General features: G+C 40.5%; 1 protein-coding gene across 3 annotated transcripts in view; it reads left to right on the top strand.

Moving 5' to 3' along the window:
* Nucleotides 1-14329, top strand: part of CC2D2A (coiled-coil and C2 domain containing 2A) — a 136776-nt gene that overhangs the window by 73059 nt on the left and 49388 nt on the right. For all 3 annotated transcript variants that reach the window (XM_082629876.1, XM_082629877.1, XM_082629878.1), the window contains one exon: nucleotides 2929-3106. In XM_082629876.1, coding sequence (XP_082486002.1) covers nucleotides 2929-3106 — 178 coding nt within the window. The remainder of the gene's footprint in view (nucleotides 1-2928; nucleotides 3107-14329) is intronic.

The following is a 14329-nucleotide window of genomic DNA, read 5'->3' on the forward strand; positions in this document are numbered from 1 at the left end:
AATACCCATTTATGATAAAAACTCTCCAGAAAGTAGGCATAGAGGGAACTTACCTCAACATAATAAAGACCATATATGACGAACCCACAGGCAACATTGTTCTCAATGGTGACAAACTGAAACCATTTCCACTAAGATCAGGAACAAGACAAGGTTGCCCACTCTCACCACTATTATTCAACATAGATTTGGAAGTTTTAGCCACAGCAATCAGACAAGAAAAAGAAATAAAAGGAATGCAAATCGGAAAAGAAGAAGTAAAGCTTTCACTGTTTGCAGAAGATGACATGATACCATACATAGAAAATCCTAAAGAGGCTACCAGAAAACTACTAGAGCTAATCAATGAATTTGGTGAAGTTGCAGGATACAAAATTAATGCACAGAAATCTCTTGCATTCCTATACACTAATGATGAAAAATCTGAAAGAGGAATTAAGGAAACACTCCCATTTACCATTGCAACAAAGAGAATAAACTACCCAGGAATAAACCTACCTAAGGAAACAAAAGACCAGTATGCAGAAAACTATAAGACACTGATGAAAGAAATTAAAGATGTTACAAACAGATGGAGACATACACCATGCTCTTTCTTGGATTGGAAGAATCAACATTGTGAAAATGACTATACACCCAAAGCAATCTACAGATTCAGTGCAATCCCTATGAAACTACCAATGACATTTTTCACAGAACTAGAACAAAAAATTTCACAATTTGTATGGAAACACAAAAGACCCTGAACAGCCAAAGGAATCTTGAGAAAGAAAAATGGAGCTGCAGGAATCAGGCTCCTGGACTTCAGACTACACTACAAAGCTACGTTAATCAAGACAATATGGTACTGGCACAAAAACAGAAATATTGATCAATGGAACAGGATAGAAAGCCCGGAGATAAACCCATGCACATATGGTCACCTTATTTTTGATAAAGGAGACAAGAATGTACAATGGAGAAAAGACAGCCTCTTCAATAAGTGGTGCTGGGAAAATTGGACAGCTACATTTAAAAGAATGAAATTAGACCACTGCCTAACACCATACACAAAAATAAACTCAGAATGGATTAAAGACCTAAATGTAAGGCCAGACACTATAAAACTCTTAGAGGAAAGCATCGGCAGAACACTCCATGACATAAATCACAGCAAGATCCTTTTTGACCCACCTCCTAGGGAAATGGAAATTAAAACAAAAATAAACAAGTGGAACATAATGAATCTTAAAACTTTTGCACAGCAAAGGAAACCATAAGCAAGATGAAAAGACAACCCTCAGAATGGCAGAAAATATTTGCAAATGAATCAACTGACAAAGGAGTAATCTCCAAAATTTACAAGAAGCTCATGCAGCTCAATACCAAATAAACAAACAACACAATCCAAAAATGGGCAGAAGATCTAGATAGATATTTCTCCAAAGAAGATATATAGATTGCTAACAAACACATGAAAGAATGCTAAACATCACTAATCATTGGAGAAATGCAAATCAAAACTACAATGAGGTATCACTTCACACCAGTCAGAATGGCCATCATCAAACAATGTACAAACAGTAAATGCTGGAGAGATTGTGGAGAAAAGGGAACCCTCTTGCACTGTTGGTGGGAATGTAAATCGATACAGCCAGTATGGAGAACAGTATGGCAGTTCCTTAAAAAACTAAAAATAGAACTACCATATGACCCAGCAATCTCACTACTGGGCATATCCCCTGAGAAAGCCATAATTCAAAAAGAGACGTGCCACAATGTTCATTGCAGCAATATTTACAATTGCCAGGGCATGGAAGCAATCTAAGTGTCCATTGACAGATGAATGGATAAAGAAGATGTGGCACATATATACAGTGGAATATTACTCAGCCATAAAAAGAAAAGAAATTGAGTTATTGAGGTGGATGGACCTAGAGTCTCTCATACAGAGCGAAGTAAGTCAGAAAGAGAAAAATACCGGATGCTAACACATATATATGGAATCAAAAAAAAAATGGTTCTGAGGAACCTAGGGGCAGGACAGGAATAAAGTTGCAGCCGTAGAGAATGGACTTGAGGACACGGGGAGGGGGAAGGGTAAGCTGGGATGAAGTAAGAGAGTGGCATGGACATATATACACTACCATATGTAAAATAGATAGCTAGTGGGAAGCAGCCACATAGCACAGGGAGATCAGCTCGCTGCTTTGTGACTACCTAGAGGTGTCAGATAGAGAGGGTGGGAGGGCGAAAGAGGGAGGAGATATGGGGATATATGTATATGTATAGCTGATTCACTTTGTTATAAAGCAGAAACTAACACACCATTGTAAAGCAATTATACTCTAATATAGATGTTAAAAAAAAAAAAGAATGATATGCTTGCCTGGATACCTCCTATCTTCTATTGGGATTCAAATGACCTTTAACAATAAGGAACATTTCTTAATCCCCTGCAGCCAGTGAGCAGTGACTCACCGTCCGAAAATGTTAAGAAAAAGCTTGGGTCTTGGAAAAGCAGAGTTGACCCAACTGCTACAATATGCTATTATATTTTTAGGTTAAAACATCCTCCCCAAACATAAATCACTACTAGCCTTTATGGTCTGAACTCACTCCATTTAACAAATAATATAATTCTGTTTACTTTAAACTTTGGGATACAAATGTAAGGGTTGTTTGAAATAATTAAGGAGACCGTAGCACAGTGATGCTTTAGAACAGTTCTAAATCCCCTCTGGCCTTTTCAGGGCCTCTTATTTCATATCACACATACTATGATATTAAGCTCTGCAAGACCTATGGCTGCCTTGGTTCAATGAAGGCTAAAGTGACTGAAGCTCCAGCTCCAGTGTATCTTATTCTGGTCCGTGCCCATTTGTCAAACACTCCAGTTACACTTAGTAAATGAATACTGACCCACCAGTGAACTGTCTCACTCTGCAGGGTGGAGGTCTTGCGAAGGGAGGATGTCAAGAGGCGCTCGCTGTATTTAAAGGTGACCTTCAACAACAAGGAAGTGTCCAGGACTGACAGTCGGCCACTTGGGGCTGACTTCCGTGTTCACTTTGGACAGATTTTCAACTTGCAAATATTCAACTGGCCAGAGAGTTTAACACTTCAGGTACATATTTTAATTATAGTCACTGTTCCAAGAATTTTTGGTCATCACAGGTGCGAGATGGTTTTAAATCATCCATTGGCTATGCTGGTGTCCTGATAGACTCTCAAGGGTAACAAAAGGTCAGCTCTTCCTGGGCATGTCTTAAGGTCTTGGCAGAAAAGATCGGTTACCCCATTTGGCTCCTAGAAATGCTGGCAGTAACTGGCCACAGTGCTCATGTGTGTGTCTCTAGATGAGGTGGGGGGGATGAGGGAGGATGGGGGATGGTAGAGAGGTCTCTGGCTCATTCATCGGAGAACTTCAACGTCACGCTCTACCAAGATCCTAGCATAATATACCAGAGAAACCAACTTCTATAATCACAGGTGGTTATAATGGAGGGTTGGGGTACAGGTGCTAGGATCCCCCCAAATAAATAAAGCTCCCACTAGCCTAAATGCCACCATTAGCAATATATTTATTTGTGTCTGTTTTAGTTTCCTAAGGCTGCCATAATGAAGCACCACAAACTTGGTGACTTAAGACAACAGCCATTTATTCTCTCACCGTTCTGGAGGCCCTAAAGTCTGAAATCAAGGTGTCAGTGGGGCTGTGCTCCCTCCAAAAGCTCTAGAAAAGAACCCTTCCTGCCTCTTCAGCTCCTGGTGACTCCAGGTGTTCCTTGGCTTGTGGTAGCATCACTCCCATCTCTGCTTCCATCTACACATGGCCTTCTCATGTCTGTGTGTCCTTTTTGGTCTCTTACAAGGACACTCTCGTTAGACTTAGGACCCACCCTAATCCAGTATACGCTCATCTGGATCTTTAACTAATTACACCTGGAAACACCCTATTTCCTAATAAGGTCACATTCTGTGGTTCCAGGTAGACATGAATTTTTAGAGGACACTATTCAATCTACTACAGTGTCTTAGGCTTGCTGTTCTTATGGCGAAACCTCTCTTATGATGCTGACAGATTCTCTTTTATGATACTAATAGGCATGTTACTTAGGCTTGCAAATATGTGGCACAGGTGTCTTTGTTTGCCATCTACCACCCATGCAGAAATCACTAATCCTCATCCACCACTTGTCAGAAATTTCTCATTCTTATCCACCACCCTTGCCAGAAATGACCATTGATCATGCCTATTTTCCCCCACTGAGCCTGGATATAACTTCATAACAGTTCTCAACACTGTACTCCAGGCTGCCACTACCTACTGATTGTAATTGACATTAAGTCTGCAGATACAATTACAGTTATGTAATTACTAAAATATTTAAATACTTCTCTACTGAATAGCAAAGAGTTTCCATCCTGGACCCCCAAAATGCCACCCTGGCCACATAGACCCCACTTCCAAGACCCTCTGGACCTTCTTACAATGGACCAGTTAAAGGGTATGTCTGAACAAGGTTAATGCCTCCAGGACCCTGTTCCCTTGTACAGTAACAGCTCTTGTGATTGGTTAGCACTTGGCTGTGAGTACTGTTCAATGTTTTGAATATCAACCCCTGTCTAGACTCAGGTAGTTGAAAACCTTCTAAAACTGGTAGAGGAAGTTTGAAACAGCTAAGATAGGGGGTTATTTTGACAGTGGGAAGGAAGCACAGCAGAAATGCTCAGAATGAAGTAGGGATGCCAAGAAATGAGATGGTGACCCTGACTGGGTCAGCACTGGGCACCCAAGGTCAACCAACTGGGTTTGGGGCTTTCCAGAGACTGGCAATTTTATCCTTCTCCTTTCATCCCTGATCTGGGGGTGGTGAGGGCTGAGGGTGATCCTCATGTACAAAGCACCTAGCATCATGACTCAGGCCAAATTCCTTTGCTGTGCTGATAACAGCATTGATAGCTACAAAATTGAAAAATGTTTTTCTGGAAAGTTTAGTGCTAGGTTTAGTCCAGTCACTCATATAATTCTGCAAAAACCCATCTGATTTTTAAGAAAATGTCTATGTATTTGGAAACTTAAGAAAAACAGAACGAACTTACTTTGCTGCTCAACTTAATATAGGTGAGAGGAGAAAGTAAGGAGATTTTGTTAAAGTAAAGAATGATATGAGAAAGGGGATTGAATGCAGAGGTTTGGTGAAAATGTGAGTTTTTCTTAAGCCTGAAAATTCCCTATGAATATCCGTGGGAAAATAATCTCTACATTTCTGCATGATGGGGTGATGGTGCCTGAAGGTGAGAGCAGAGAGTCACCCAGCTCTGCACTGGGAAGGGAAGCTGAGGGCACCTCCAGGTGGATGGTTGGTGGGCTTGCCTGGTGCTAACAACCCTGCCCATGGTGCCAGGTCCACGCCGACTATCCATCCCCGCTCCTCTGGAGCCCCTGCTGAGCTTGACTGCCTACGTGGAGGGCTCCTCTTCCTCCGTCCTCTTAGAAAAGTTGTGTCTGAGGGGCTCTGAGATCCTGCTGACTGGGTTTCATCCCATCATCTGTCCCTGTGAGAGGCACCATTATTTGAGTCACTTAACTACGAGGCACCATGGATCCAAAGACACAATCCCATTTCAGATTTGTTGAAATTAGAAAATCTGGTATTCTTTGTACCACTAACACCTGATTAAGAGAGGCCTTTCTTAGCCGGAGATTCTCTGCCGTGCAGAGCCTGAAGGCACTGTCTTTCTGTTTGCATGGCGAAGGGCTTTGGAACATTTAAAATCCAAATGCCTTTGGGCGGAGGGTCACACCCTGCTGGTTCTGAAGCCCCACATCTTTACTGCTTCCCGCATAAACCCTCCCGCCCTGGCCCTGCACACTTGCGTGTGCTTAAGCTACAGTTTAAAGCAAGACTTAACTGCACAGGGAAAACTGTCTAAGTGAAGAATAAAACTTGATGGAGAAAGTAAATAAACACAAACTCCAAAAGCCAGCTCGATGCTTTGCTGTCACCTTCTCTTCACCATGTGAGGTTGCTGGGGGCGCTTAAGAGTCTTACCTGTCCCGCATCCACAGAATAGCAAAGATTTCGGCTATGCAGAGTTTGCTGCCTTGTTTGAGATTCATCCTTGACTCCTCCTCCCCTTCCTCCCCTGCAGAGGAAAACCTGATGTTGAGCAAGACGCAGATTCACGTGAGAAGATCAGATAGAGAGCTAGAGGGAAGCCAGGGAGAGCAGCAGACAGAACATGGCAGGTAGGAAGGACTGGGGGCCTCGGAAGAGACCCTCCCACACTGAAGCTAGTGCGAAGGACAGGAGAGAAGGCCCTGGCATCCGGGTGTCTGGCCTGCATCCCTGTTGGTTGGTGAGAGCTCAGACCAACTGGCCAGTCTGTGAAACCCTCTCCCACTCTAGGCCATCCTAAATGTTCTGAATTACCATGTAGGAAAGACATCCTCCACCTTCCACTAATGTACCAAGACTTTATTTCACATATATTCTAATACATAAAGGAAGCCTCCTATACTATCTCCCATTGACTCTCTTGAATATTAACTTGATATGGATGTTATAATCAAAACAATTTTTTAAAGTAATGTGAAAAGGCTATTCTCTAAAATATTATGAATTTTTAAATAAAAAAACAAAACTTTATCCTACAATATTAAGAATATACTTGTAAGCTATTATCTTGGCCTTAAGAGCTGAATCATATCATCTTTAAAAAATTACAAATTAAAGGAGTCTTTGGTAAGTTCTTAAACTATGCATAAAGATTTGATAACTGATCAAATTACATATCATAATGGCTCAATGGCTTAATTTTTTATAATTGAGTAGTGGTTATAGATGAAATTAATTTAGAGGATATTGTATTTTGACTGTCTAGGAATAGTACTGTGCCATTTGGAAATTTTCCATATAACTGCAAGTTTTGAATTAGGGAAGGTTCAAGGATTATTGGCAACTTCAGGAGGATAAGAAAAATCACCTTAAATGCATCTGTTTCTGCCAGTGCTATCAGATTTCTTTAGAGGGTAATGTGTTTCAGAAAATGTTCCAAGATTGTCAGAACTATAGTGCATCAGTTGATGACTCAACAACCAAGCCCTGAATGTTGCTTAATTGTTGAGAGCCAGCTGAGGGTCTGATGCTGAGCCAGGAGTGTAGTGGAGCATTGGAAGCCATGTATAAAGGGAGGTATACATGGCCCTGTCTCAGGGATCTTTAAATCCAGCTAGGAGATGAGAGAGAGACAACTACAAAGAAGCAATGCTCAGCGCAGTACGATACACAGGACTGTTGAAGGGAACAGTGTTGATTTTGATGTTTGACTTCTTGCATGTTTTGAACCACAAGGCTCAGTGTTTCCTAGCCAGGCTTGAGATAGGAATGCCAGGGCAGCCTTACAAAGCAGAAGATAAGTCCACAGGCTGGCCCAGAAAGCCAAGAGTGAGGGGATGGGGTTGGGCCTCACAGTGGAAATGGGAGGAAGGAATTAATTAGAGCAACACTGCAGCCTTGAAAGAAGGATTGACAGGACTTGATGATGGTTTGACTAGACGGAGTAAAAAGAAAAGGACTCAAAGTTGGCCCCAAGGGCAGGGTGAGATGGGACTTCACAGGATGGGAGCTGGAATGGGACCAGAGCCCTCCCAGAAAGGTCTTGAAAAGGTCTGGCTTCTGAGGTCATTCCAAAATAAATGCTTGGTGTTTCACAAAAATGAAGTTTGATTTAGAAATTAAAAAGCTTTGTGATAATGACCTTCACTTCCTTATCATTCACATCTATAATATCACCCCATATTCATCTTCTTGACTCCCCAAAACTAACAGCTGTTGCGTAATACTGCTGGGTGGCTTTGAAATATCTTAGCATTATTATTTTTTCCTTATGAAGCAATCCTGTTGAGCTTTCATATTCCTGGCATGCGGATTGAGATAGGGAACTTTTCCTTTTAACCAAGTTGGCAATAACTCGAGTTTCCCTTCCCAGAGCCTCTCCTGATTTCTCTGGCTCTTCTGCAGAATTGCACTCTCCAAGTGGGAAAACCAATCCTATTTGGAGAAGTGTCCTTGATAACCCTCCTGTAGTTCACTGGGACAGGGGGAGAGAAAATAAAGATACCAAAAGGAGACTTCCGCCCAGAAGCTTGGCAGGGAAAGGAAGGAGGGAAATGGATCAGGAGTCTGAAAGGGGACCATGGTTTACTTTAGGGTGTAGTTGACTGGAGCACATTTGTCAGCTGTGGGAAAAGCAGCCAGTCCAGAAAAGATTGATGACTTGGAAAATATAAAGGAAAGTTGTAGGGGGAGTGGGTGGGAGAAAGGAAGGAAAGAGGGTGGGAGTGTTGAGGGAAGGAATGTCACAGGATACTGGGAAGGGTGGGATCAAGACAGAATAGCATGGTCCTTTGAGTCAAGAGTGATGACACAAGGGAGGGGGTGGAGGGCTGGCCATAAGGGGGTTCACCTCCAATGCCCACAGCCTTTTCAGTGAAGGAAGGGAGTCTGTGGGCACAAGAGTAAGGACGGTTTGATCCAACACTGAAGGGAAATGGGGACATCAACCAAGAGACAATTAACAGACTGGACGATAACATCACCGGTGGCTGAGATTACAGGGCAGCCACTTATACCAAATCCAACACCACCATGCGCAAAATATGAAACTGCTGTGTTTTGTTTTGCTTTGTTTTGTTTAGGTTTTAAAATAAGAGAAACATGATTTAAGACCATGCAGTATAAACTACTTCACGATGGATTCTTTTTTATCTAAACTTAATGCCCCTACATTTCTAAGGTTTGTCTTATCTATACAGTTCTAAATACTGTTAGCAGGTAAATTTGCACCAGAGTGTTGAGTTAAAGCAAACACCATTCCAAATGCAGGAGATGTTAATAAGAATCACATAAATAGTTCCAATTTGGTAGCAGTTGATCTAATTGCTATTCTGAATTCAGTGCTGCCTTGCTTTATACAACAGGAATTTTTGAACAGTTGAACATAAATTATATTTCCTGTCTTGTTTCTTCATTAACATTCCACCTTCAAACACACACACACAAACACTCATTTTGCTTAGAGCAGTGCTTCTCAATGGAGATTATGTTGCCCCCCCCCGGGGGGGGTGCCTTTTGGCAATGTCTGGAGACATTTTAATGATCACAAGTGCTGAGGAGCTACTGGCACCTCTAATAAGTCGAGGCCAGGGATGCTGCTAAACATCTTACAATGTACAGGACAGTATACTGCAACAAAGAATTGTTCAGCCCCAAATGTCAACAGTGCTGAGGTTGAGAACCCCTGACTTAGAAAGAAAATGAAAATTAAACTTAATTATACAAAAAGTAATTTGCAAATACCTATAAAGCCCAAAGTGCCCATTTTCTGATTTTTTTTTTTTTTCGGTACGCGGGCCTCTCACTGTAGCAGCCTCTCCCGTTGCGGAGCACAGGCTCCAGACGCGCAGGCCCAGCAGCCATGGCTCACGGGCCCAGCCGCTCCGCGGCATGTGGGATCCTCCCGGACCGGGGCACAAACCCGTGTCCCCTGCATTGGCAGGCGGACTCTCAACCACTGCATCACCAGGGAAGCCCTCATTTTCTGATTTTTAAAAATAGCATTTCATCCTAGCATTAAATAGAACTGCTATTTAAAAAATTAGGGTGTCTTGCAAAGACAGATCTTACCTGTTAAAGTTTAATTTAAATAAAAGAAATTCTTATTTTACAAAGCTTACTAACATCAACTGGCTACCTTAAAAAAGTAGGGTAAAACGTTTAGGAAATTTTTGGATTTTTTTTTTTTTTTTTTGGCTTTGTGGGATGGTATCCATTTTTCCTTATTTAAACAAAAAAAAAAAAGTTGATAACTACCTTCTGAGACAGTAGTCCCAATCAGCAAACCCTCCATTCCCCCAGAGTTTGTAGTTGCCTCTGTCATACAGGCTCAGCACCAAGACTCTCCAATTCATTTCCTCTCTGACATTAGACAGGAATGTGTTTCTGGAGACAGGGAAACAGACCCTTCCACTGACATCTACCAGAAATGCCCTTTATGTAGTAACTGCATGTTTTATTGGCCATCATTAACCGTGGTGACCAGCACAGGCACATCCACAAGGAATTAAAAATCAAAACAGAAGCTCAGAGGCATCTCTTATGGTTCTTCCACAATAAAATACTTATAAACTATTAAAGTCCAGCAGGGATGTTTTTGCAAAGCCACTGGAGTCAGATAATATAGAAACTTTGTCCTGTGCAGCTGAGTAAACAAACACTGAATTCTATTATGGAAGGGGATATAAGTAATCTGAAAAATATTTGGATTTGTTTTTATTTTTAGATGTGTTTCACACCCTGATTTAGTTGCCCTGGGTGTTGGGTTGTTTGGGAACTCATTAGTCATAGGAGTGGTTAAGAGAGACACAAAGTCAGGCAAGATTTAACTAAATACTAAATACCACATTTATGTCATCTTGTAAAGCATTTTACCAGCATAAATGGTATTTTCTGACTGTTGGTATGGTTTCTGTTGCCTTAACTTGAAGGGTTTTATTAGTTCCTGATTTTTTTTAAAGCATTTAGGGCTTAATGTAGTTTGTTTTTCACCTCCTTGCCTTTGGGTTCCCAGAAATATAGATGATTTAATTATAAATATGGAATATGCCATAAAATTCCTATAAGGCCTCAGAAACTTAATGTCTTCCTTGAAAAAAAATAGTGTGTCTTGAAAAGACATTCTTACAAGTTAAAATTTAAGTTAAATAAAAGAAATTCTTTTGTCATAAAGCTGAATAAAATCAATTGGCCAACAAGATTTAATGAGATATTTGGGAAGTGTAATCACGTTTATGAAAGACCTTTGTAAACTTCAAAGTATTATAAAAATGCACATGCTTGTTGTCAATTTTATGTCCAAACAAAGAAGGAAAAAACATTTATTGAGCTCAAACAGAGGGAAAGAGGCTTTTCATCCATCTCAGCTAAACTGCACCACTGCTTTCCTGCTGAGCTTTGGGTAACATCCTCATTTTACAATGAGAGCAAAAGTGAGGGGAATGTCATGCACAAGGTCACACAGCACAGCTAGTAAGTTGCAATGTCAGGATTCAGTCCCAGACCAGTTGAACCACAAGGCTGCCCTGTCCTGCCCACCACACTGCCCTCCGCAGGCTGTGGGAGGAGCTGACAGTCATGTGGGGAGTAAAACAAGTCAGGTAAAAAAAATCTGAGAGCCATACTACACCCAAGTCTACCAGCTGTTCAGAGAAGAAAACAATTCCAGTCCACGGATTTATCATCTAGCAACTTACTTCTATTAACAGTTCTATGTTTAACCTTTTGAGGAACTGCCAGATTGCTTTCCAAAGTGACTGCATTATTTTACATTCCCACCAGCAGTGTGTGAGTTTCCATTTTCTCCTCATCCTTGCCAACACTTGTTATCATTTGCCTTTTTGATTGCAGCCCTCCTTGTGGGTGTGAAATAGTATCTCAGTGTGGTTTTGCTTTGCATTTCCTTTATGGATAATGATGGTGATCGTTCATACAAACATTATTCATAATAGTCAAAAAGTGGAAACAACCCAAATACCCATCAAGTAAAATGTGACATAGCCATACAATGGAATATTATTTGGCAATAAAAAAAGAACAAAGTACTGATACATGGTACAACATGGCTGATTCTTTAAAGCATTAAGAATGAAAGCTAAGTGAAAGAAGTGAGTTACAAAGAATCACAAGGTGTATGAGTCCATTTACTTAAAATGTCCAGAATAGGCAGATCTATAGAGACAGAGAATATTTGTGGTTGCCTAGGGCTGTCAGGAACGGGAGGTGAAAAGGGAAATAATTGCTAGCGGGTATGAGAGTTTTTTCAGGGTGATGAAATGTTCTAAAATTGATTGTAGTGTTATTTTTCTGGATTTTGTGAGTTTATAGCATTTGTCAGCTTTTTAAAATTTATACTTTGTTGTGATTTGTTCTCATTCTAAATTAATAGTCTCTTCTGTAAAAATAAATAAATAAATAAATTTTGTCCACAAAATCAGAAAAAAAATAAAATAAAATAAATGGGAGTTAACCTGCTCCCGTCTAAATATATTAATTCACAGATGGTAGGTAATGAGCAGTCAAAGGGAAATCAAACAAGATCCCTACTCTCAGGAATCTCACCATCCAGTAAGACAAATGATGCATAAACAACGAATTTCAATAGAGGGAATAAGCATTCCCACAGGGAAATCACAGGGAAAGGTGGTGGCACCTAAGTAAGTATGTGTGGGCATGTGGCAGGTCTCACTCAGTGTCCAGTACAGCAGGGGCACCTTCCAGGGAGGTAAAGCCCCTGCACGAAGTGGGCAGTGCACCCTCGCCTTGCTGAGAGACCAAGCAAGCCTCTTGAGAGTCTGAGAGGAAGTCAGAGACAGGAAGAGTTCGGTGGTCTTTTGATCACGATGGCCCATGGTGATCCTTTAACCTTTGATTGTAGCCATTGTTTTTATAGCACTTCCATGTTTTGTGGTTCTTTCATTCAGATTTTAAATTATCTTTCAGTCATTATTTCTCACCAATCTATCTAAAGTAATTATACCTTATGGATCATGGTTATGGCTTTAAAAGGTTTCTTAATTGTTTAATCACCTTCCTGATTTTCCTTGACCAATGAGGAAGATGTAAGAAAAAGTGTACGAGTTTTGAAGTGAAACAGTTGTAGATTCAAATCGCAGCTTTGTGACTTAAGAGATGAGGGACTAGGGGAAGTTTCTCCCCTTTGTCGAGCCACACACACATCCATAATCTAGAATTGCTGTCTATTATTGCGTTTAATCTTTACCACAAACCGTCCTTCATAGGATTGTGGTTAAGATTAAACGAAATAACAGACGGCTTCATACAAAGGAATGTCTCAGTGAATTAAAATTTGGGGGGAAGTACAAAAAATTTTAAAGAAAAACCCACCATTTTCTCAGACTGAAACTTGATGCCAGTGAGTCCATAACTGAATAGGTCAAACCAAGGTCTCCTGTGCAATAAACAACAACCTGCTACATGTTCTTTAAGGTCTGTGATATTATAAAACTGGCAGGCTCTTATAAGAGGTTGAGGTAAGCAAAAAAAAATGGCCCTCCTTTCTCCATCAGAGTTCTGAGCCAATAAAAATATAGAGAAAAAGTTAAAAAATGTAAAAAGAGAGGGGGATCACCTATAAATTAATAGAGCCTTGAGGGACATACCAAGCAATTGCAATGTATGGAATAAATTGTGATGTTAATTCAAAGTAATTTTTTGAGACTCTAAAGAGCATTTGAAACTTACTGATATTTGACATTATTAAGGAATTACTGTGATAATAGTATTGTAATTATGCCTTTTTATATCCTTCTCTTTTAGAGACACATATTGAAACATTTACAGTAAAATGATGTCTGAGTTCAAAATACTGGTGGAGAGTCAAATGGTTGAGAGTGTAGATAAAACCAGATTGGCCATAAGTTAATGGTAATTGAAGCTAGGTAGGTGATGGGTTCATGGTATATTATTCTTCTAAGATTACATACATTTGAAATTTTCCCTAAAAGATCTTTTTAATAAGGAAAAAAAATCACATATCTACTGATAAAGATGAATTTGGAGAGCGTGGCTTAAATGTGCCACTCATGGGCTTCCTGCTGAGCCCCTGAATTAGGCAGAGGTAAGCCCTGAACAATCACAGGTTTCTTGGTGCATCCAGCCTGTTAGAATACCTCACAGTGATACTAAGTCTGGGGTTTTGAATTCAGTTCCTATGCAGTCTCTGCTTTGTCTTTGCCCCAGTAGCCCCTCAAAGCTCAATCAGCCATCTTGTAAATGTGAGCTGGTAGATACCAGGGAGATGAAGCCATGATATCAGCCCAGTACAAATCCATCCTCATCCTTATCCTTGGAAAAGAATTCATATCACGTGCCGTGATACAGGGAGGGTAGGCAGAGAGGCTCCGTAGTGTCATTTTTGTGCATGCAGGTGGTAAATGGAAAGTATTAATCAGAGGGAACTCTATTGCATAAGAAGAAAAACAGAAGTACTTAATTTGTAGAAATAAAAGAGTAAAATATGCATTTTAGAGAAATGTGTACCAGCCAGAGAGGCCTCATGGGAAGAAAGAATAAAATATAGAAAGGAAGCCAGCAGAGCTGTGAGATATTTTATCTTTTACCACAAAAGAAATGACCCAAGAATACAGGGAAGCAGAGGGTCCTACTGAGACTGTATTGTATATTCATAATCTGTGGTTGCCCTGGCAATGGGTCCTTCATCTCATGGTGATGGCATTACAGTAAGACACACCACAGTAATTAGT

Source organism: Mesoplodon mirus, assembly GCF_964341445.2.
Source record: "Mesoplodon mirus genome assembly, chromosome: 2".
NCBI classification, from domain to species: Eukaryota; Metazoa; Chordata; class Mammalia; order Artiodactyla; family Ziphiidae; genus Mesoplodon; species Mesoplodon mirus.